Genomic DNA, 25,631 nt, shown 5'->3' on the forward strand with positions numbered 1-25,631 from the left:
ACTGAGCAACTGAACTGAACTGAACTGAGAACTGAAGGAGGAGACATCTGGGCTGAGAGGGGTTCAATAACTTGCCCAAGGTCATAGAATTAGTGAGGGATGGAGTCCAGAGACAAATTCAGTGTTTTTCAGAGTCAGGGCTCTTAATCTTTTGAGTATACTTTTTAGTATAATTCTGAATTCTAGGGACTTGGAGGGCAGAAGGAATGTTTGGCCCAGGGCAAATAACACTTAGGATCATTTAAGGCTTCCAGAAATACTAAAGACAACCAAGCAACCATTTAATGAATGTTCAATCTATGTCAGGTACTGAACTAACCGTTGTACAAACACTATCTCACTTGATCCTTAAACAGCCTTAGAAGGTGGTTACTCTTATTGTTGTGATTGCATTGTTGTTGTTCAGTCTCCAAGTCATGTTCGACTCTTGGCAATCCCATGGATGGCAGCACCCCAGGCTCCCTTGTCCCTCACCATCTCGTGGAGTTTGCCCACGTTCATGTCGTTATTTTATGGGTACTTAGAGGATTTAACTATTGAGCCCAGCTTCTTAATAAAGAATACACTGCTCACAGAATTAAATGTAAAGGAAGCAAAATAGGTACTTAGCATGTAAAGACCACTCAGTAAATCTAACTTCCCTGTCCTTGGATTATGTTTCCAGGGGATAAGGATGGTTTCAGTAGTGATGAATTCATTGTCTTTCTTACCTATTTTCTTATTTGTCCCATATGGCAGCTATTTGTGAGTTAGATGTTTGAGTGCTATATTCAGACTTGAAATAGAATGAAGTCCACGGACTGTGCCACATCTTTATAATCACCAAACCCTAACCTCTTTGAGGCTTGCACCACTGGCCAGGAGTGTGGCCCAAACCTGCCCATGTGGCAATAGTAACAATGAATAACCTTAGGAATGAGAAACCCCACAGCCAAGACCAACAATCAAAGGGTAATATGCCATGTTGCTCTACCCAAAAACCCCATGCTAAGGATGAAGGTGGCCAATGTCTTACAAAATGAACACCCTTTCCCCAGATTGCAAGATTTCATCTACTTAAGAGTTCAATGAAGCTTGATTTATTTAAGTATTCTAATCTCATGGGAAAGAGCTCTGTTTTCAGAATCAGAATCTCTGGACCTCAGTCATGTCTCCACTACAAACCAGCCACACGATCATGGACAAGTTGATGAAATCCACTGGGTCTGTTTTCTCACTGAGAAGATGAGACAAAATAAAACCTGCTCTCCAAATTTGTGCCACATAGGTAAGAGTTGAGAAAATACTTTGCAGAAATATAAAATCCCATCAGAAATATAAGAGGGGTTATTATTTCAGTAACTCCTTCCTTGCCTAAAATTTGGCCACTGACATAACAACCTGGTTAGCCAAGTTGGTTTACTGGAAGACTAGTTTGAAAGGTAGGAGGAAAGGGGACTGTTTAAAACTGATAATTAGTCTTGGTACACCAAGGACATCCATGGAACTATCTGCCCAGTTGTTTTGATGGTTAAAAGGGATTCATTTCCAATGGCCTCACTTCTCTATAAGCTTGGCAATTCCCTTGGCATTCAGTGAATGTTCCTATGAAATAGACTGAGAAACCTTTCTGTGCAAGCAAAAAGGATTATCAGCGAGCCATTATGTCACTAAATAGGACAGAAACACTCTTGGTAGCTCCACAAGTGGGGGCTCAATATGTTGTGCCAAAGACACCTTTAGATTCCTATTCAGGTTTCAAGGTGCCAAGTTATTCACCTTTGCCATCTACATCAAAAAGTAAAACTTAGCCTATATGCGGATTGATTAGGACAGCTGTGACAAGAGACAGGGAAAAGGGCATTTCTATGTAGGGAGAAAAAGAGAAATCTCATCTGGAGTTAAACCCGGAGAGATGAATAAAAGACAGTATTTAGTACTACTGATTGCTTTTACATCTTGTTGAGAGGATTCAACTAAGGGATTCAAGAACAAAGAGATAAAAATCAAGGAAACAATGTCTTTGGTGCCTTCACATGCACCTTGGGCTATGGCTTCCCCTCAAGTTATTTGATGGATTAAGATGGCTTTATGATGTGACACCATCATCCTGCTTTTCCTATTATAGCACTTTTCTTAAAATATTTTGTGATTAACACAAAAAAGTCTACATTTTCCCTGGGCCTGTATTTGGAAGGTAAATTCATTTTTTTTTTTCTCAAGTCACTAGTTGTTAAGCAATAAAGCTGATGGCTTGATTAGTCGCTCAAACTCTGGCTTATATCATCTTACCAAAGCTTACCCTCAATATACAAAAAATAGAGGTTATGGAGGTTGCTTAGATCATGGTCAATAACTGGGAAGGAAACCCAGGCTTCTCAGACACAAGACATGCCAAACTTTTCAAAGTCAAGGCCATCTCATTTTCCTGCTTCTGTCTCTCTGATAAAGCATACTTTTGCTCTGTCACTAATAGCCACTCTGCAATACACTACCCTTGACCAGCTGCCCCCAGGTGCCCCCATTGCCAGTGGGCCTGGTTGTCATGAAACTACTGATTAAAGATTTTAAGACTGGCTTAGGCAAAACATGCCAGAAATTCCTTCAGGGTAATTAAAAGTACGTTCTGTGTCAATAAACACAGACGGTGAGACCCTTTATGTACAGAGGCGCTGGCTCCAACCCACAGGATTTAAGACATTTTTTCTTCGATGACTTTTCCATCATTGCAATTGATTTTCACTGATTCCTCCAAGACCCTTCTCCAGGCCCCTTATGAAATGATAGGTTGAGCTCACAAGTATCGTCTTACCCTTACTGTTTAAGCCAAGACCCAAGACCAAAGGAGCTCTAAACCTAAGAGCCAAGTTCATTCCCAAAGCCCTTTCACTTGAACTTACAGGTAAGAGAACTTTAATGGAATTCTTGTTACAGAATTGGAGAGTGTCCACTTTTCACTACTCTTCAAATCAATTTTCATTTGAAGAGTTACAAATGGGACTTCCAAGAAAATAGTTAGAACTTGGGTGAATATTTAGTACATTGATAGCCAGAGACTTAGTCCTCGCACATAATAGACACTCTATGAATTATTTTTCACAATGACAGCTTTATAATTTTTAGTGTGTAAACAATGCATATAAGTATTGAAAACTGTCATACATTAGACAAGATAAATAGTAAAAATAAAAGTTCCATTAGCCATACATAACCATCATTGGTATTTTGATAACTATTCTGTTCACTGAACTCTCACAGTTCACAAAGAAATTTATATGGGAGGAATTACACTTATATACTTGTCCTATCATCAATGTGGTGAACTTTTTTAAATTGTCTTTTTTTTTTTTTTTGCTCACTTCTCCCCTCCCCTTCATAATCGATATTAATAACGCTTTATATACATTTTCATTTGGATGCTATCATATGCCAACTCATATGGTATGAATGACATTTCAGTTGCTCAATCAATACTTGCTGAATGGTTAAAGAGTAAAATGAACAAACACATTAACAAATGGATGGATGAACGAATAAATAATGAGCCGTGCTCTTAATGAGCTGGTACAATTTCCAAGTGACTGCAGAAATATACAGCACAACTTTTGACGTCGGCCCTATTATCTAAACCCTAGAAGAAGTAGGAGAAACCGGCTTCAACATGCTAACAGGGAGCCCCAAGTTCAAACTCCCACATAAAGAATATGTTATTGACTGCTGTCCTAACCATGGAGACATAATCAATTTATTCTCCAACTCAGATTCAGGTTAAAAGCCAGGCACTAAACACCTGTACACCAAGCACTACACTGTCCTCTGTAACATAAACTAAAGGAGTAAAGATGTGACAACCGTGTTCTCAGAATTTCTTTTCAGTTGGGAAGACAAAATTCAGGACTGCCTCTTCCTGACAGGCTGTCTGTACTTGGACCTCAGTTTTCTCATTTATGAAATGGGGATAAGGCTATACATCTAAGACTGTTGTTATGATTAAGCCATTCAAATAATTCAGGGGAAATGTCATTGGAAAATGTGGGCTGGAGGCAGGTCACGTAGGTCCTGGGAAAGTGACTTAGAGGGACAGGGAAGCAGGAAGGGCTGGGGTGGTTGAGGACCCCACACAAGCCAGCCTGTGTGGCTTGAAGAGCCGTTAGGAGAGACTCAGGTAGACAAAGGGACAGGCAGGAAACAGGAAGCCTTAAAAGCACAGGAGAAAATGGTGAGCAGACCAATCTTCTTAAAGTTCAAACAAAAGGAGAAAGATGTGTTTTGCCTTTTCAGCATGTGCCAATGTCTAGATCAAGGCATCCATATGAGCTACTCAAAGGCAACCTGCTTGTCAAGTAACTGGAAAAAGGGGGAAAAAAAAAAAACCCTGGCCTGTGCAATGGGCTCAAATCCAAGTTTCTTAGACTTATAGGAAAAATTCTGACCGGAAAATTTCCATCTCAAATTGTGCTGAGGAAGCGTAGGGACTGAGTAAGCATGTTGGCAGCAGCAGCCCAGTATGATAATCAGACTCCTCTTGATTTTTCACTACAGTGCACAGAGTTCTTCAGGTCCTGGGGAGACCTTAGTAGGGTTTTGATCTCTGACCCTGCAACAGGTCAGGGAACCTATAAGGAAATACACTTTGTACCCAAAATGGAACTGTGCCCAAAACTTTCCTCTTACATCCTATGAAGTGACTAGAGGGTTCTAACTTCCAAAGCATAGTATGTTAGTTTCACCCAGGCTAATCTGACAGATCTGGAATGGGATCAGATATTAATCACTGCAAGAGACATCAGTTGGAGGCACTAAACTGTCCCAGTATCTCCTGTTAAGCTCAGGTTCCCAGGGCAGTTCTTCTCCCCTGTGTCATATCTTTTTCTTTTAAACTAGCACCACTGATGAATTCCTGGAAGCTTGTTCCCATGCATTTGCACTGCCCCAATCAACACTCTCACTCCATCCCACCTGTGCTGGCTTCACAGCCAGCAGAGAAAAGAAATGAAAGGTAGATTTTAATATTACCATCTCAAATCATCACTGAAACTTGATGCTTCTAGAAACTGTTTTAATACTTTTAGTCTTCTGAGGAAGCAGCTGGATTGCCTCCTAACCACACAAATCTTTACCCATTCAACTCACCTACTAACCACACAAATCTTTATCCATTCAACTGTCCATCTGTTCGTTCATCCAGCCACCCAGCCAGCCAGTCAGCCAGCCATGTATCTTTTAAAGTCTATTTATTAGACACTTAGGTCACAAACTGTGTCTCATTTTTTAATACTTCATAAAATTGTAAATAAAAAGTGAAAGAACTTCGTATTCTTACAACAATACCTCCAGATAGTTCAAAGGGAGAAAAATGCCACAAATATTCAAGTCAAAAAGAACTGAGACTTCAGACTGACTCCAACTGTAATCCCCAAAGGCTGGTGAAATCCAGAAAGCCAATACAGGGCTGACTCTGGAACAACATGTAGTTTGAAGTACCCAGGTCCACTTAAACATGGATATTTTTAAAATAGTAAAATACTTGAGTACCACACAGTCTGTGGCTGGCTAAATCTGGATGCAGACGAACCGGGAGTATGGAGGGATGACTATAAATTATACCTAATTAACCTCTGCATTGTTCAAAGGTTGTTAGAGGGGCCAAAATCACTCACCAAAAATGCAATCCCAGTGGTAATTTATATTTTTACTTTTCATTGCCATACAATCATTTTCCCAATTTGGGGATGTCTGGAAATCTTGAACCAATAATGGAGTCTAGTTTTCTCAGATTTATTGGGGTTCAAATTACATTTGACCACATATAGTATTAACAAGAAAAAGTTAACATAGCTTTCAGAAATATCAGATTTGAACCTCACAAGAGGCTAGTTCATTAAACAGCCATACTGGTTGTCATGGTGGGTCAATCACTCTTGGAAACTACCTTCTCACCAATTTGAGGAAAATTAACATTTCTGGGTCACCAGGTTCCACATACTTATCTACAACCGATGCCCTGGAACCAGGAAAGTAATTTGATTTAATATAGGTGGGCAACTAAATCCCAGAGGACAAGCTACTCACCCATGTGTTTAATACCAGAGGCTGAGCACTGAGCTTGCTTTCCCACTAGTAAGGAAGAAAGCACCAGGCTTTTGGGGAGGATAAGGGCAACAGGTTCAAGATAAAGCTCCACGATTCTGTCTTTATGACTTCTTTTTCTCCTGATTTTCATCCCATGTATGTTCTCTAGGATGAGCTTGAACACTTTGAAAATGTGTGACAAGGTGAAGCAGAGGAAAAACAGACTAGAAAAAGTGGGAAAGAGCCAAAGCAATTACAAAGGTGCTCCTTGGTACAGTATTTTAAGAAAGCAATTGATTAATATGATCTAGATACTTGTTTGTACCATTTAACCCAGCAATCTTGATGTAGACATTTGTCCTAAGACACTAACCGGAGAGATGATTTAGATACATCCAATCATTTATCACACAAATATTACATCAAAATACTGGAAATCATCTGAATGTTCAGCATTGGGTGATTGGCAAAATTATAGTTTAACTATGGGATGTTACAGAAGAATGCTCACAGTATTGTGTGTGGGACCAAAACAAAACAAAAACAGATATGATACATTTTTCATAATTCCTTTATTCATCCATCCATCTCTCTCTCCTCTCTCTCTCACACACACATGCACAGCCTGGAAGAAAATACATCAAAAAATGTTTATATGATTATGTTTGAGGCTAGAGGTAAATTCGACTTTCTTTTCTTACACTTTTCTTTATAGTCCCAGTTTCCATCAGTGAGCACATATTTTGTTCTCTCACAGCCTCTATTCTTTTCCTACATAGCATTTAACAAGATTTATATTCATGTTCTTACATTTGTGTATAATGTGTATCTTTCCAATAGAACACACGTTCTATGAGAACACAGTCTGCATCAGGTTTTTGTTTTCTAATTACATACCTGGGTTTTTTCTTTTTTTTTTAGCATGGTGCCTTGTATATAATAAGCATGTTTAAAGTGACCACTGAGTGAGCAGTTACAGGGATCCTACCCGGAAGACATGTGGGATATAGGCGGGTTCTAACGGACAGTCTGCTGTATCTATAGTCTCCAGCTCTTTTGCTCAGGAATATAGTATTTTCCTTGCTTGCTTTTGCCTCCTAAGAACACACTCTACCCTCCATTAGGAATGCCTCTGCCACTGTTCTCCACCTGTCGGCATCCCACCAAGACCCCACCTTTCCCACTGAACCATTCCTGTTCAGGTAAGCATCTTGTAGCACTTACCACAGTCACTCACTTGAAAGATCAACAGTTTTTAAAACTTTATTGGGTTCCAAACAGTTTTTTGAACAGGAGTCAGCAAACTGCAGTCCATGGGCCACTACCTGATTTTATAAATAGAATGCTAGAATGCAGCCATGTCCACATGCTGAAGTGACAGAGTTGAGTAGACTATATGGTCAGGAAAGACAAAAATACTATCTGGCCCTTTACAGGACAAGCTACTGACCCTATTCTCAAGCATCTACATACTTGTGTAAAGTGGAGATAATCCCAGATTTGTATCCTATTAGGTTATTCTTAAGGAAATATGGGATCCAAAGTAGATGTCCAAGAGCTTTGTGAAAAAGAAATCATTATAACAGAACTAAATTTGTTCTTAAGAACATACATTTTTGGGTCAGAGACATGTGCATTCAAAGTCCTGAGGCTGCTGATTGATGCTAGGCAGCTTACACAACTTCTCTAAGTTTCATCATATATTCCCTCATTTGCTTAATAAACATGTAATGAGTGCCATTTGCCAGATGTTGGACTAGGAGATGGATAAGAGACAGTGGTGAATAAGACCTAAAAGTCTCACCTAATTCAGCCTTAACTGAATTAACCTTAATACAGCTGAGGATTGTTGTTAGGATTAAACGGTACACTCCCCCACCCCGACACACACAACCATTATCCTATGTATACACACCAATGTAGTACACAACATATACATATACACATAATATATAGTTCATCATATATAGTATAAACAGAGCTCTTAATTCCTGGTGCACTGTGAGCACTCAGTATATGATGGCTCTACAACAGAAGCTCTTTTAATAGACCTCTAAGAAGATGACTCATCAGATGAAAAACTGCTTTCAATTCCCTCTGTAAAATGTGTCTCCATCATGTTCTACGTTCACAGCTAATTTATTAGGCTCATCTCTGGTCCACTGGCTCACTTCCACTTCTTTTGTTTGAGCTGCATGTCTACTGAAAGTCAGTTGTATTGGTTCCCAAATCCCTTGATGTCAGTTGTACTGGTTATTTAACTGAATATCATGGACAGTGATGACTGTCTGACATGAAAACTAAGTTGAATGCTTTCAAAAGATGATCAAGAATTGTCAATTAAATGTGGGAAAGATAAAATATGGGGGACATTTGTGAAAACCTAGAAGGATCTGTACTTCAGATTGCTTCTCAGGGGTCTATACTCTCACTCAATCTCAAGGAAACCAAACTCACACGTGGTCTTTGTCATTGTGGGTGTGGTTTGTGCCAGAAGAATATGTGCCCCAGTCAGCAGTCCCACCCATACTCAAAGATTAAGCCTTGATTCTTCAAGAAGCTTTTCATCAAAATTAGGCAATGCTGCTTAAAATAGGTGTATCAGGAACTATACATGATATTTAGTAATATCTACAAGAGAAAGAATCTGAAAAAGAATATATATCAGAATCACTTTACAACTGAAACTAACACAACATTGTAAATCAGCTAAACCTCAAGTAAATAAATAAGTAAATATAATAGGTATATCATTTTTATGATTCTCTGCCTTAACTTTTCCAATTTACCATCAACTACTGGTTCCAAATGCATGGAGAGGGATTCTTTTGTATGTATTCTGTGCTCACGTATAAACAATAACATGTTAGGGACTTCCCTGCTGGCTCCAGCGATAAAGAATCTACCTGCCAATGCAGGAGACACAGGTTCAATCCCTGATCTGGGAGGAAGCCACATACCACAGAGCAACTAAGCCCACATGTGCCACAACTACTGAGCCTGTGCCCTAGAGCCCGGGAACTGTAACTACTGAGCCCTCGTGTTACAACTACCGAAGCCTGTGTGCCCTAAAGCCTGTGCTCCGCAACAAGAGAAGCCCACACACCATTAACTAGAGAGTATCCTCCACTCATCCAACAAGAGAAATCCTGAGCAGCAATTAAGACCCAGCACAACCAAAAATAGATAAATAAATAAAATGTTTAAAAAGATATCATGCTAATAGGGGGTATGTTGCCTCAGCCTGTGCCATATTTTACAGGTAAGAAAAAATTCAGAGATGGAGGGTTTGTTCCAAGGCCTCAGAACTGGTGTTGCAGGAGGGGGGTCTAGAGCCAGGCGGGCTCTGATTCCACTGTCTCAAGAGAGGCAAATGTAGTGCAGACTTGCCCAGTCTGGGTCCTTATATGATTAAGTACCTTTTGAGAAGGACAGAGCATCATCTGCTTAAATGGATGGAGCGGTGCTCGAGAGCAAAAATTTCTATATCACCACACCCCCATCACCACCACCATAGCAGCTGGCAAGAAATGCGATAAATAATTTTGAGGAATTTTCTTTCTTTCTTTATAACAGTAGAAGAAACTGGGGCTTCCTGGTTTCTGAGAGAACCAAGTTTGCTTGGGATTTACAACCTCCTCCATGGAGCACACAATAGCGAGGGAGACAGCCTATTGTGCCTGTCAGATCATGTCACTGAGAGCTCAGCCTCACCAACTGGCACTTGCTCTTGCCTGTCGGTGCGGCAAGATGAGCAGTGCCCTGCTCACCAGATGGTTATTTGTTCCACCAGCCACCTTTGCTGCATCCCTGATTCACTCCAGCCCAGGACGGTCTCCAGCATTCGTGCTGCAAGGCAGCTCATGCCAATAACTTTGCCAAATGGCTCCTCTCAAAGTCATGGGCCGCCCAGACAGGCTGGCTCCTCCATCTGCAGCAGCTTTTGGCAAAGAGATGCTTCTCATTCTGTCTCCACTCTTGGCTGCACCACAGCCTTCTTGCCAGGAGGATGGTCTGACCCATCAGTGCATACATTTTAAGCTTACGTCTGTGTCTCCCAGGCTCACCCCCAAGCGCAATGTCATAACACACAAAACAGAGCCAGGTGATCACAAATACAGGCATAGGGCACCACGGAAACTTAGAGCCACAAAAATCCACGGATAGCTCGCCTTCCCTCCCCCATCTTCAACCTCATTTTAGTAGATTAGGAAATGGAAGCCAAGAGAATAAAAGTACCTAATTATGGTGGCAGGACTGAGAATAACATGCAGGTCTTCTCATGGGCATTCCAAACTACTGCCTAACAATAAAGACTGCATTGCCTTATTTTTCCTCTGTTCATTTTCAAATTCTTGATAAAAATTAGACCATTTGTATCGGTAGTGATTCAGAGGAGAATTTCTTTAGAATAATGAACAATTTTTTCCTGTATCAATATCATGCCTTTTTTTCAAAACATGTGTGTCCATGTACTACACTGACAGACCTGGAAGTGACTTCTGTTCTGCCACCCACTCTTGGGTGACCTTGGACAAGTAATCTCACTTTGTTTCAACTTTTCACTTAAAGGGGTATAAGGACAGTATCAACAAGAAAGATATTTTACATCTCAAGTTTATTTGTGGCACAAAGCAGGTCCTCCACGACTGCCAGTCATCAACATTATCTTATCTGAACACTCAAATCCACAGTGGTTTCAGAATACACATACTATGCACATATACATGCTGCTGCTGCTAAGTCGCTTCAGTCATGTCCAACTCTGTGCGACCCCATAGACAGCAGCCCACCAGGCTCCTCTGTCTCTGGGATTCTCCAGGCAAGAACACTGGAGTGGGGTGCCATGTCCTTCCCCAACGCATGAAAGTGAAAAGTGAAAGTGAAGGCGCTCAGTCGTGTCCAACTCTTAGTGATCCCATGGATTGTAGCCTACCAGGCTCCTCCGTCGATGGGATTTTCCAGGCAAGAGTACTGGAGTGGGATGCCATTGCCTTCTCCAGGAATGCCAGATATTTCTTATATTAAGAAGTTCAAGTTCATGAGGTTAAATGATTTATCCAAGGTCACTGAGAGAATAAATGAAGGACCAGAGATTCCTTCTTGCTATTTTGCTAAGAAATGAGAACCAATATCTTGGCTTTGAAAGATGATAAAATCAGGAAGGAGAACATCAACAAGAACATATATATACACACACACATATATATGAATAATCACTCCAGTATCTTCTATAATATAAAAAACTGGAAGCAATTTTCCATCTGGCCACAAGGGAACTACTAAATAAACTATGGTATAGTCATACCATGGAGCACTAGGCAGCCATTAAAAAGAGCAAGGCAGATGTAGGTGTCCTGACACAGAAAGGTCTTTCAGATACATCACTGAATGGGAAAAAAAACAAAGCGTAAACAAAACAAACAGTAGGCATTCAGTTACATGAAAAAACAGTCTTTCCCTCTATGTGTATCTGCACCTGGATATTTAAATGTATGAAAATGTATATGAAGTTGGCTATGAGGAAGCTCAGCAACTATTGACAATGGTAACTCTGGACAAGGAAGTGGGTGGGTGCAGGGATGGATGGTGATTCACGCTTTGTTTTTATCTCCTTCCATAATGCTTGAATCTTTTCAAGTAAGAAGGCATTTCTGCATTATTTGCTTTATAAATACAGACATCAAGGCAGAGAGGAACATGAACGACAGCAGTACAGCTGTCGTGAACCAATGGTCCTCCTAACTTGGGTGTCCTTGGCCCCGACTTGACTTCTGCAAAGTTACATGAGCAAATGCTGTTCTCCTCAAGTTTCTTGTTCAGCTCTTCTCCTCTTTGGTAAAATACTTCCTGGTGATATTTTGTACTTAGGGGTCCAGGTTTTTCCTTTCAGACCACCTGGGAGCACTCAGCATTTTGCGGCAATATCCCCCATTAGAACCGTTTACAGCTTTTCCATACTCAGCACCCTTGTGCATCTGTTGAGGGTCACAGAGCTGAGTCCCGAGCATTAAGCAGAGGAGGTGACCTGCCATTCTGTGACTACTTCAGGTTCATGACTTAATAGATTCTCAGCACTGAAGTCAGCTATGCATGATGGAGGAGGCTGTCAGTAACCCAGTGTCAAGTACACCCAGAATACATGGCCTCATAGGTATGGTACTCTTCGGCACACTCCTTCTGGCAGACCTCATCTTTCTCATGTTAAAATCCTGCCTGCAGAGGCCCCTCCATACCCTGGGACTCCATGCATCTTCTCACCCCTTCATTTCTTCACATTTGCTGGAATCAATCAGGCCTCTCTTCTCTACAGCATAGAAATGACAGTCTGACTTAACCCTCTACATGCCCACCCTTTTCCATTACCCACAACGATCCTTTCTCCAAAGAAACCATTAATACTAATTAGTTGTCCATGGATTTCACACATTCACATCCTATCATCATCATTCCCCTCTCTTTCCATAGTGAACTTGGAACATAAGAATTCAAGGGTTCCTGGATTATTTACGACAAAACTCCTAGTGGTCTTGTAAAAAGAATCTGTGCTTCCAGTGGGATGATTATGTCAGGATTGGTTTGTCAGGTCAGAGCTGATTTTTAGCTTTATTCCAGAGTTCTACTGGAAAGGCAACAGAAGGAAATTGGATGGTAGAAATGAAGTCTGGTGAAAGCAAATTCATCTTTTTAATGGGAGATGGGTAGAGAACCACTGGAGTGTTACTCTGGCCAACACGAGTCCTTTGACACCCCACACTTCACTTCAATGCAAAAGGACATTAGCCATCATACAGCTGGCTCTGGTCCACTCCTTTCACTCCAGGCAACTACATGAGTTGCTATCAGCTCTGGAGAAGAGATGCCTGGATGGTTCAGTGGAAACTTCACTGTGAGTGTGCCAGGTGGAGGAACATGGAGAGGGCTATAAAAGCTAGGTAAATTTCATAATTTGATTGCTCAATTTCATATTTTCTTTCTTTTCTTATTATACACATGTGTGAGTGTGCTCAGTTGTGTCCAACTCTTTGCGATGCCAAAGACTATAGCCCGCCAGGCTCCTCAGTCCAAGCGATCTTCCAGGCAAGAATACTGGCTGCTGCTGCTGCTGCTAAGTCACTTCAGTCGTGTCCAACTCTGTGCAACCCCAGAAATGGCAGCCTACCAGGCTCCTCTGTCCCTGGGATTCTCCAGGCAAGAACACTGGAGTGGGTTGCCATTTCCTTCTCCAATGCATGAGAATGAAAAGTGAATGTGAAGTCGCTCAGTCGTGTCTGACTCTTTGAGACCCCACGGACTACAGTCCACCAGGCTCCTCCGTCCATGGGATTTTATAGGCAAGAGTACTGGAGTGGGGTGCCATTTCCTTCTCCAGGGGATCTTCTTGACCCAGGGTTGAACCCACATCTCCTGCCTGCATTGGCCGGGTGACTCTTTATCACTGTGTCACCTGGGAAGCCCTTATTATAAATAGAGGAAAATAAACTTACAGGAGTAAGTTAGCTAAGGATTCTGGCATCAGCGAGGGGAATTCAGCTCCCTCCCTGTGGGAAAAAGAGGAAGGCCCAGACACATGCACTGCCTTACTGGGAAGAGATTGACCAGCTGAACTGAGTAGCACTGAATGGCCACCATGGGGATGTATGCAGAATGTTGAACACAGCCAGCATTTTCCCCCTAAATTTCAAACAAGGGACAGCAGGGATGGGCAAAGAACTCTTGCCTAGATCCAGGCAGTCACTAATTCCAATCTGGTTCTGCCACTTACAAGTATGCGACCTTATACCTAAGTTTCTTTGCTTCTCCAAACCTTGCAATTTCTTATCCTGAAAAATGCATCTAATGCAAGCATTCTCTCAGAGTTGCTGAAGGTGATGAAGTGAGTAAACACATGAGAAACATCTACGAAAATGACTGGAATACAGACAGAATTGAAGAAACCTTCGTTCTCTTCCCTCGCCTAAGCATCTAAACTGGACCCTTAGTTTCTTCATAAATGCAAATGCTAGAATTTAGGAGTGTCAGTCTACAGCTGTGCTCTTTTCATCGAGCATTACCAGTATTTTGACAGGACTGGCCTAATATTATTCACCCCAGGTTTATTGGTACGTTTCTGACCAGCCCTCATAAAGGGCTTGGGATAGCCCCTGGAGACCTGAATGCTAATAATGAATACTTGCTAGTGATTTTCAATGCACTCTGGTTATTTCGTTTAGTAGCGGAACATTTCCTATCCCCGGAAAGGTCATTTATAATACTGTAAGGCAGCTTCTTCCCACCTTCCATTTCAGATTTTTCTGAGAATAGCAGAGAACTCAAACATTCATCCATATGCATTGGAAATACTATTCTGATCTTGCATTTGCATAAAAATACCAAAGCAACTTAAGGAACTATTAATACAAGGCAGCTCTCTATCATGACAACACCTCTTTTTACTTTTCTGATGCCTTTTCATTAGCTTCTTATGAAAAGTCATTTTCATGTTTCTTCCTAGTTTTATTCATTATAGCTTCCCTCTTTTCTTGAAGGTGCATGGGATGGATGAGGAGAGAGGAGGAAGCAGGGGCCTTTACTTTCTTACTTTGATTCTTGTGCCCCTGAAAAGCTGTAACATTTCACAGATCACACAGAGCTCGCGTTTGGAGACCCTCTGAACTCAACTCACCCAAGATTGGTCTCTCCTTATTCTATCACATTTCTGAGAAATGGCCATACAGGGTTATTTGAATAATTTAAGTGTGTGGTTAATTACGCTTATACCAAGGTACTCTTTTCTGTTATAATTTCTTTATATGGAGACAAGATCAGTTTCCTTGAAATTTTTCACCCATAGGGCTCAATATGCCCTGGAAGGCTCTTCTCCTAGGCATCTCAACTGTTCACATACTTTTAAGTGCCTTTAATACACCCACAACACCCCAAATTATGTATCTAGTCCAGATCTTTCTTCTGAGCTTCAGAACCAGATATACAAAGCTTACTTGATAGTCTCAATATGAGGCTAGATGACTCACACACCTCATCAATTTCCAAAGTCTTTTTTCCAGTCTCAGTGAACAGCCCCATCATGCATCTATCCTCATGGCAAGTCTTCCTTGACACCATCTCCATCATTTCTCCATCTCCACTTAGTCTATCACGCCAAGTCAGCCTGATCCATTCTTCTACAATGTATCTCAAATCTACAGAATTCTCTCCATCGCTACTCGTGCTACCATCCTACAGAACAGCTATGGCCTCCTATTTATCTTCCCGCTTTCACTCCTGTTCACTTCCTAGCAAGCCCTCTGGCCCCACCCTGCACAGCAGCAAGCCTGAGCTTTGAAAAAACTAACCTGATCATATTTCCCCCCTGATCAAAATCCTTTAATGGTTTTCGATCCATCTTTGGATAAGGTCCAAACTCCTTATGGTCAACAAGGTTCAACGTGACCTAATCCCTAAATACCTCTCCAGTTTCTTTTCTGTAACATTATGAACATTTTTGAACAGATAGCAAAGTTGAAAAAAAAATTACAGTGGATATCCACTGACTGACCACCTGGATTCTACCATTAACATTTTATATTTGTTGTATCATCTGCTTGTCTATTTATCCATTCCTCTCCCCTAATATTATTCTTTGTTGGTTTGGTCCATTTCAAAGTAAACTACAGGCTTCAGTCTCATTTTCAGCCCTCTTCCTCTTGTTCCCTGCACTCAGTCCTCGGCATCTTCTCATTCTTTGAGTCTGTCAGACTGTTTTATAACTCTGCACTTGGGACCTACTGTCCCTTTTACCTGAAATGTCTCCAGCTCCTGTTCATTCCTGACTTATCCCTTGGTTTTCAGCTTAAACTTTGTCTGAGCCAGTCCCTGAGCCTCAATCTAAATTATATTTACCTTTCTCCTTTACAAATCATCTCAAGGCTTTTCCTGTGCTTTTCTTGTGCATTTCCTGAATATCACTTATCACAATTGGAAGCTACATAATTCTTTGGAAAATTGTTTGTTTAATGTCTACCTCTTCCACCAGATTTCAAGTTCATGAGAACAGACACAACATACTGGAGTATGCAGGATCACTTCTGCAGAAAGTCAATTAATAGTTGTTGAAGGAATTAAAGTCAGAAAGCATCAACAGTTACATAATAACAATGATATCATATTAATATAATAACTATACATAGACTAAGTGCATTTGCTCTTCTTTTAAAAATATGTACAAGAAGTATGGGTTTTTAAAGGCCTCTAAGGGCTGCTGTCTATGGGGTCGCACAGAGTCGCACACAACTGAAGTGACTTAGCAGCAGCAGGGGAAGACAGAACTTGCTGCCAGAATATAACCAGCAAGTTATTTCTGTAACATAGTATGGAAAAACCCGAATGAACTTTTCAGCCAACCCAATACATTAAGGCAAATTGCTAAGAGGCTATCTACGGCTAGTGGATAAGCCAAGAAGAGACTGTGGGGGGTTTTAGGGACATCTCACCTATTTCTACTTCCCTCAAGATCACTCCAAATCAACAACAATGCAAGGAAAAACATTGTGCTTGCAATACAAATGCAATTTAAGTTAAAATAACAACAGCTATAATTACTGAGGGCATCTATCAGGGTCTGGCTTTGTATTAGGCACTGTCTTGAGTGCTTTTCCTGCATTGAAAGTGAAAGTGAAAGTCTCTAAGTCGCGCACAACTCTTTGCGACCCCATGGACTATAAATTTTTTTCCCCTGTGGCGTAGGTTCTGCTGTTATTCCCATTCTATGGCTAAGGAAATTGAGAAAAGAATAGTTAAACAACAAATTATCTGACTTTCTCTTCTAACCAGATTGCCATTCTTGTGAACTCCTCCTATGTAGAATATTTATTCTGCCCCATGAGAATAGAAGTATTAATCTAGAAAACTCTGATTGTGCTATTGGAGAGGGAGTTTTAGTTGGTTCTAACAAGTCAAAAAGATAAAAGCCAACCCTACTGATGCTTTTCCTCATGTATAACCCTATATGGACATTTTCAAATGATCCCTGCAAAGAATTTTCCCTCAGAAGGGAACACTATTTACATACAGAGATAAACCACTGTGATCTTCCTCATAACAGGAGCTAATAGTTAAAGAAAAATGAAGCTGTGCAGAATTTTCTAATAGATGAGCACGTCAGACTGTCTAGAGTCGGAAGACAAATTTTATCCTGACTGTGTGACCTTGACTAATTAGTGTCATCTCTGGGCCTCAGTTGCTCAGTTTTCTTATTAAAAATGGAAATCACAAGATCCACCTAACCGGGTGTGGACATATTGAAATGATACTTACAAAAAGCTCAGTACTTACAGTGCTTGGAAAAGAGAGATGCTCAAAGATAGCAACTTTTAAAAAGGGAGAAAAAGGAAAAGGGAGGTGAAGGTGGTAACTTCATACTCAGAACAAAAGAAAAGTTATAAGAAATGTTTTAAATAAATGCACATCATGCATTCTTTTCCCACAGAGAGAAAGAGAGAAAGAAAGACAGAAAAGCTTGGGAAAAGTGTCCTTTAGTATTTGCATTGCTCTTAGCTGGATGAACTTGCCTGCAGCTACCACTTATAATGCAAATTGAGCTTGGAGTCCTTCACACTAACTACACAGCAAAAACCTTTCAGCTTTAAATAGAATACTGCAGTGTGGAATGATCCGAGCAAAGGGAAGAAAAATTCAGACATAAATGCAAAGGAAATTTTGCAGGAAAAAAGAAAGCTGACATAACTGGGCAAGACAGGAAAATGCAGAAATATCAAAGAAAACAAAAGGAAAAGCAAAGTCTGAAGAAGGACCTAGAAACTAATTCCCCAGAAGGTGGGTTTCAGTTAAAAAAGGGGAAGAGAACTTTGGGGCAAGTCCCAAATGCAGAGGATTTTAACAAGGATTTTGATCTGGCGGTGTTCCTTCAAGGTGTACTAGCACTTTTGAGGTATTCATCAGAAGAGGAAGGATTCTCTTCTGATGAATAAAATGCAATTGGGAATTGCATGTGAAAAGACAACTTACATTGTCTAAGAACTATTTTTTTTCTTTCCAGACTTTCACTGCTGCTGCTGCTGCTAAGTCACGTCAGTCGTGTCCAACTCTGTGCGACCCTATAGACAGAGCCCATCAGGCTCCCATCAGGCTCCCCGGTCCCTGGGATCCTCCAGGCAAGAACATACACCAAGCTCAGGTTAAAAAAAAAAAAAAACCCTTGAAAATGTACTGTGGTTTATTTAGTTTTGAATGTAGTGGCACGGGGGTTGGTGTGGGGAGAGTGATCCAAGGAGGCTGATTTGGAACGATTTTAGTAAATTCTTTGCTATAAACTCTACCTCATTTTAGAATATATGAACCCAGATATTTTATCTGCAATCAGAGTCTACCAAAATGGCATCAAAGAGGAACAAAGATTAGGTCTATCTAAGGCCCTGAAAGCAATGAAGAATGCCATGTTTAACTCATTTCTTCATTTTACAGATGATACTCCTACACACATGACCTCAATTTTCCCATCTTCCTAGCTCAGTAAGTTTCCTTTGCCTGCACTTGGAGGCATAAGGCAATACAGAAGAAAACATGAAGGCAACCCTCTGTCTTTGTTGTCTCAAACAAACAAAAAAAAAGTGTGCCCCCAAAGACAATGGACCCAAAACCAACTTCTCTTTCGATGCTATGCTCAGACCCAGAGCTGATCATATGCTACCTGGTGAATCCGTGACAAAGCACTAAGACCGGGGAAGAACATGTAACAATCATGTTGTCACCAGGCAAGTAAAAAGACTCAGTAAGCATGGTGCTTGATATGGGGCAGGGACAAGCTGAACATCTTAAAAGCTACCTCTAAGCTCCTGAAGGCCAGAGGTCATACAGCTCTGCTTGATTTGTCTAGAACCATGGACATATTAGGTGTGATGCTCTCCAATGATGATGACGAATAAAGCATATGTTTTCAAAAACGCTGAACATTCTATCTGAAACTTTCAGGGATGTTTATAGAAGATGCCACCTTTACCCCTAAATTGTGTGTCTTTTTCTTTTCAGAACTTGAACTCTTTAGCACCCCCATCCACATTTCTTTAGTAGTTTTGATGTGATTAAATGTGACAGAAATTTTAGCATCCAGGAATAATAGGAATCATCTGAAATGAACATATCTTGCTACATGTTCCTAAAACCCTTTCACACACATTTTTTCACGTGGGAATTACAATGTGACGATGCAACACTGTACAGGAGTACTTAAGGATAAAGGCCGACAGGTAGAAAATGAAAGCAAAAATGCAAAAGTTTTGGTATTTGGAAATGCCCCCACTCTCTATTCCCACACAAAAGGCAAATGAGATTCCACCTGCTGACTTTCCTTTTCTGCCTGTACCTCACTCAGGCTAATGTCAGAACAAGCTGGGGGAAACGGTGAGAGAGAGAAAGGGAGAGAGAGAGAGACGACAATTTCACCTCTTGGCAAAGCTCAGCTTACTGAACCCTCTTGCTTTCTGCTGGCTGTTGATTCAGCAGAAACTACTGCTGCAGAATTCATAATGGTGATTTTTAAAGGCCCCACTGATCGCATTGCTCGCCCCACGTGTCAGACTCATTCACTCGCCGCCCCAACACTGTTTCCCGAGCCACCTTTTTATATCTTGCTAATGCACTTCCAAGGGGAGAGAGGGTCGCCCTTTATGAACGGGCCTTTTGGGCTTTTGATTGTCTAAGCAGGTAACCCGGCCGGGGAGATTAACGGGCAGGAAATGAAACCATGCCCTCCCTTGCAGCCACTGAGAGACACATCATTCCGCTCAGGGAGAGGAGGACCCACGGTCCTCTTGGGCCCTCTTCTTTCTTACCTATCCCCCACTCCACCGACCCCTGCATATATATTCAGAGAAGGGTCATCTGCTTTTGGGAGCGGGAGTCATTTTTCCAGCCAGGAGCCCCACCCTGAAAAACCTCATCCCCGAGGGCCATTTTAACTCCCGTGGGCGCCGGGTCCACCTGCTGCTGAACACCCAGCTCTCCTCGCCGAGCCCGGATGGATGTGGGGCGCCGGGGCAGCTGCCCCTGCGGGCCGAGCCCCCGCCCCAGCCCCGGGGCCCGGAGGAGTCTGCGCCGCTACGCGCCCTGCCGCCCGCGGAGCTCAGCGATCCGCAACTTGCGCCCGGCCCCAGCGGCGGAATGCGGTGGGGCTGGCGTTACCTTCGGTCGCATAGCTGTGGTCGCGCAGGAAACTGTTGTTGATTTTGCGGGTATCAATGTCCTCCTCCATTGACAGCAGGCTTACTTGCGTGGGAACCAGAAGCCGGCAGACAAGTATCCATGTTCCCTCCCCGCAGCCAGTCTCACAGGAGAGGGGGGCAGGGGAGCCAGTGGGACTGCACCATGGTCCGAGCCTGAGGAGGAGACGGGGGAGGCGGAGAGAGAAAAAAAATAAAAACCCGGCAATGGAGCTGTCACCTCCTCCGCCCGGGATCTCCGAGGCTGCGGCGGCTCCTCCCGCGGTGCGCTCACTCCAGCTCCAATTCCCAGCGAGGATGCTGCGCCTGCCTCCGCCGCCTCCGCCTCTGGGGTGCCAAGATGCGCCGTGCCCCGAGGGGTCTGGTCCCGCCCGCCGCCCCGGGAGGCGCTCACAAGCGGGGCTGGGGAGATGCCCAACAGGTTCCCCTCATTGGCAGCCGCTCCGAAATGCAAAAAAAGATCCCTCCTCCCCCCTGGGAGAGCGGGCAGCCGCGACAAAATGGTGCCTTTCTGGACCCGAGCTGCAGTGGCGAGATGGCAGGGGCAGGGTTCAGGCTGGCCCGGCCCGGAGGACGGTGCTGGTCCCACGGGAGGGCTGCTCCGGCTGGCGGGGGCTCGGCAGCCGGCGGGGAGCTGGGCAGGGCGCTAGGCGGCCGGCGCCAGCGCACTCACCCTCACACCCACACGCGCGCACTAGCAGCTGCTGCTGCTGCTGCTGCTGCTGCTGCAGGAGGCTGGAGGCGGCTGGTGCATTAAAGGCGAGGCTCCTCCCAACCGCGTCAGCAGCCCCAGGACTCTTTCCCCAGCAGCGGTGGTAGCCGAGGCAGAGGCTGCGGCTGCTCTCTGCTGCAGTGGGGCACACGCAGCCGCCAACCCGCACCTGGGCAGCGAGCATCCAGCTCCGCAGGTTGACGTGAAAAGCCTAAACGCGCTCTTCCGAACTCCCTCCCCGCCCAGCGCCACGCAGCTCAGGGCGGCGTTTACTCCAGCACCCAGAGTCCCCTAGCTCACCGCCTTTCTTCAGACACCTGTGTTCCAGGATAGCAAAGAGAAGGTTCCCTTGAGCAAACAGGAAGTCTACATCTCGGCCTCTTTTGCTCACCCTTCTATCAAGCATATGGTCTCTGGATGAAGGTCAAGGGTGAGGCCTGGGGTTTGAAGCCTCACCCAGAAAGCAGAGAATGGCTCAGAGGCTAGCTTAAGCCCTTCTCTGCGTTAGGAATAAATGGGGAATCAGAGGCCAGAACTTTTCTGCGGATCACACCTGACTTCTCCCTTTCAAAGAGAGTAAAAAATAACTTTTAACTGGGGGTGTCTATACTAGCAGAGGGAGGAAGAGGGTCGAATTATGAATCTAGTCAACATGCTCTGAAAAAGTCCATATTCCCTAACCCTTTGCACTTAGTTTTGGTCAAACTGCTCCAGCCCCTCGGGTGGGTTTTGCTTGCTAAGACACAGCATTGCAGGAACCGCTGAATTTGCTCTCCCAGTGAAAGGTACATTGGAGCCCTGTGCCCCCAGAGCGCCACTGTTTCCCAGGAGGAATTTCAAAGATCCAATGAATACCAAAAAGTGGCCTGTCTTCCTACTTCACCTAGGAAGAAAATACAGAAGCCTGCCCCGCCCCCAATTTTTCCTGAACTGCCAAATCGCAGATTTCATATTTGAAAGAAAATGAGATCATTACTGTTATGAAACAACAATCATTTCTGAAGCAACCCAAATCACTAGAAAGTCAATTTGGACAAGAAATGTCCCTGATTTCCTCTTGTAGAAGGTATTCATTTCAGTGAGCGTCACTGCAGGGGAGAGACATCAGCGAATGTTTTGCTCAGTTAAGCTCCACAAGTTTAGCTGGATGAGCCCAGAGGGATCTGAGTTAATTATATACATACAATGCTTCGGCTAACACAATTTAGAAAGTATTTGAAGTTCAAAAAAAAAAAAAAACGGGAAAACAAGTCCTTAACTGAGGTTGGGAATTGCCATTAGACTTCCATGAAGAAAACATTCTTCTGGCAGGTAGAAAATGGCAAGGTCCTCATCTCCCGAAACCAACTGCTTATCTCTGGGAAAAGATAGAAGAAATATTCTTTGATATATAATATTCAGCTTACAAAAGATTCCATTTAATTCTCATCTGGTGATTAAGTCTTCCCTACTTCTTTGACTGTGTGTGCCAAATTCACATATGAAATTCCAGGAAGAGATGAAGACTGATGTACAAATTGATGTAATCCACTTCAGTGCCAGTTGCCATGGCTGGTTCTTTCATGTTATGAGTCGTATCCATCACCAAGACTCCAGTGGTCAGCTCATCTGTAGTTATTCAGTCCAGCTTCTCTTGCAGATTGGCATAAGGGGGTAGGGGGAGGGGGAAGAGGGGAAAAGCTAAATTTATCTTAAATTGGTGAGAGGACATCTTGCTTTGAGTTGAAATGACCTTTAGTTGCCACTAGAGACCTTGGAGTAGTATTTGAGATGAAAAGTGAAAGTGTTAGTTGCTCAGTTGTGTCCGACTCTTTGTGACCACATGGACTGTAGTCTGCCAGGCTCCTCAGTTCATAGAATTCTTCAGGTAAGAATACTGGAGTGGGTAGCCATTCCCTTCTGCAGGGGATCTTCATGACCCAAAGGATTGAACCCAGGTCTCCCACATTGCAGGCAAATTATTTACTATCTGAGTCACCAGGGAAGCTATTCTTTCCCATATCTTCCCAGGAGGTGGGCTATATTGGAACAGAGTTACAAGATCAACCAGGAAGGCCCAGGTTTGTTAGCCAGGCTGTGCCTGAGAAATTTTCCACTGTAACCAATGGCAGAAGTGTCCCTGCCAGAGATCAAGCCTCTGGGTTTACTAAATTTTTCCTTTCCTGTTTTCTGCAAAATTCCTTCTTGCATTTATTTTATTCAACAGTATAGACAAGTTTTTTCCTAAGACATAAGTTGTGGAGAGGCAAATTAGATGGCTATCCATTAAGTAGATTAAGAAGACTCCAAGATTTCTATTTTGTGAACCATTCTTTTCTACTATGGACAGTGGGGAACTAGCCCCTCCAACCAAAACCAAGAAAAATACACCTGTTGGCTTTGTTCTTTAACACAACAACGTGCAATAAAGGAGGTCAGGGAGTGAAGGAAGCCCTGTGCAAGCCAGTGGTTGTAAGAGCACTACACAGACCATTTCTCAGAAGACTCACTGACCTCCTTCTGTTCCTCCAACTTGTCAAGTTCTTCCTAAAACCTTCTGGCATTTGCCCATGCCATTCATTTCCTATTCCCCTTCCTTGTGTTCCTGGCATTCTTCAGCACTGAAGCTGACCTGTCCCTACTTTACTGAGGCATTCCCTGTCCTCCCCATAGTCCCTTCCTTTGGAATTTTTTGTCTGTACATCTTTTTTTTTCCTTCTTGTTCATGGAACATTTGCATTTTGTAATAGTTGTTTACTTATAATTGTCAACCATTCCACTATATCTCTGCTATTAAGTGTCTAGCACTTCAGTTCAGTTCAGTCACTCAGTAGTGTCCGACTCTTTGCAACCCCATGAACCACAGCATGTCAGGCCTCCCTGTCCATCACCAACTCCCAGAGTCTATCCAAACCCATGTCCATCGAGTCAGTGATGCCATCCAACCATCTCATCCTCTGTCGTCCCCTTCTCCTCCTGCCCTCAATCTTTCCCAGCATCGAGGTCTTTTCAAATGAGTCCATTCTTCGCATCAGGTGGCCAAAGTATTGGAGTTTCAGCTTCAGCATCAGTCCTTCCAATGAACACCCAGGACTGATCTTTAGGATGGACTGGTTGCATCTCCTTGCAGTCCAAGGGACTCTCAAGAGTCTTCTCCAACACGACAGTTCAAAAGCATCAATTCTTCAGCGCTCAGTTTTCTTCAGCACTTAGTAGATGCTCAATTATATTTACTGAATGGAGATAGTAAAAGTGAAGTCACTCAGTCGTGTCCGACTCTTTGCAACCCCATGAACTGTAGTCTACCAGGCTCCTCCGTCCATGGGATTTTCCAGGCAAAAATACTGGAGTGGGTGGCCATTACTAATGAATGAGTAAATTACTGAATTTGTTCAGTGATATTTAGGTTTTAAAGCTCTACTTTTTAAAATCCTTGGCCAACAAGAAAATGTGTTGTGAGTAAATTTATAGATTGTAATGCCTATTCCTATTGGAAACAATTGTCCTACCCATTCCTGTATGCATATGCACTGAAAATACTTACTGAGCACTTAATATATGACAAGAATTTTTGTAGGTACTGCGATACAGTTAGAACAGAGTTCCTTTCTTTCACAGAACTGACATTCTATCATCTGATTTTAGAAATATGAGCTTTCTTAGAAATACAACAGTGCATTATAAATTAACAGACTAGAGTATAACATTAAGTGCCAAGCCTCTGCTATCAAGCAAAACTGATTTTCTGCCATTTATTATTATGTCCTTGAGCAAAGTTGCAAGATTTCTCAACCTATGTTTTTTTAATCTATAAATTAGAAAGAAAAATAATACTACTTAATGGAGTTTCTGTGATGATTAAATGAGATAATACTTGGAAAGAATATACTGCTATGACTTGTTGAGTATTTACTATCATCATCACTGTCAATATAGAACAAATATTTAAGCGCCTACCATGTCGGCCACTGGGATAGGTCTAGAGTTTCAGCAACATCAGTGCTGAAAATGTATTGTCCTCTCTGCTGTCATGGAACTTAGTATCTAATTTACGGTTTATGGAAAGGGGGGCCACAGGCTGCAGAAGTGGCAGCAGAGAACAGTCTGAAAGGCTGACCAAATTCAGGCTTGTGCTGTACACAGAAAAGGCCAGTTACAGATACACAGCCCTCTTAAGTTACACAATGCATCATGACAGCACAGGAAAACATTCTTTTTTTCATCATCTTTCATATGTTCCCCCCTCCCTCAACACTCTCACATACCCCCAGCCCAGTTAGGTTAGCATTGCCTGTGTTGGAAACCCTTTGTAGGTCATGCTATCTAATTAGCACATTAAATATCTACAATTTCATTAAAATCTTTGTCATAAACCAGTCTAGAGATTCTTAATACAGGCTTCAGGTGTCAGATAGTCCTGGTTTTCTGTCTCAGCTCAGGCATTTATGAATTTCATGACCTTTGGCAAGTAATTCAACATCTCTGAGCCTTTGTATTTGCAACATTGAAAGAAAATAATAGGAACCACTTCATAGGGTTGTTGAGTGGCTTCAGAGACTGTGTAAGGAAAGTGCTTAATACAAGCTTGGCCCATAGCCAGGCCTCACTAAAATGTCCCTTTGGCCTTCTGGTAGTGGCTCATTGGGGTCTCTGTCTGCAGAGAATTGGAGAGA

The 25,631-nt window shown here is 42.6% G+C and overlaps 1 protein-coding gene across 3 annotated transcripts in view; it reads right to left on the minus strand.

Annotated features, from left to right (window-relative positions):
* PPP2R2B (protein phosphatase 2 regulatory subunit Bbeta) overlaps positions 1-25,631 on the minus strand; it is a 474,274-nt gene that overhangs the window by 294,302 nt on the left and 154,341 nt on the right. The window contains exon 2 of one of the 3 annotated variants that reach the window (XM_070374891.1): positions 20,230-20,423. The exons of 1 other annotated variant lie outside the window; for it this stretch is intronic. In XM_070374891.1, coding sequence (XP_070230992.1) covers positions 20,230-20,423 — 194 coding nt within the window. Of the gene's footprint in view, positions 1-20,229; positions 20,424-25,631 lie in introns of those variants that run through there. One more of the 3 variants, XM_070374893.1, reaches the window with a different exon arrangement.

The sequence above is a fragment of the Bos mutus genome, chromosome 7 (genome assembly GCF_027580195.1).
Source record: "Bos mutus isolate GX-2022 chromosome 7, NWIPB_WYAK_1.1, whole genome shotgun sequence".
Taxonomy (NCBI): Eukaryota; Metazoa; Chordata; class Mammalia; order Artiodactyla; family Bovidae; genus Bos; species Bos mutus.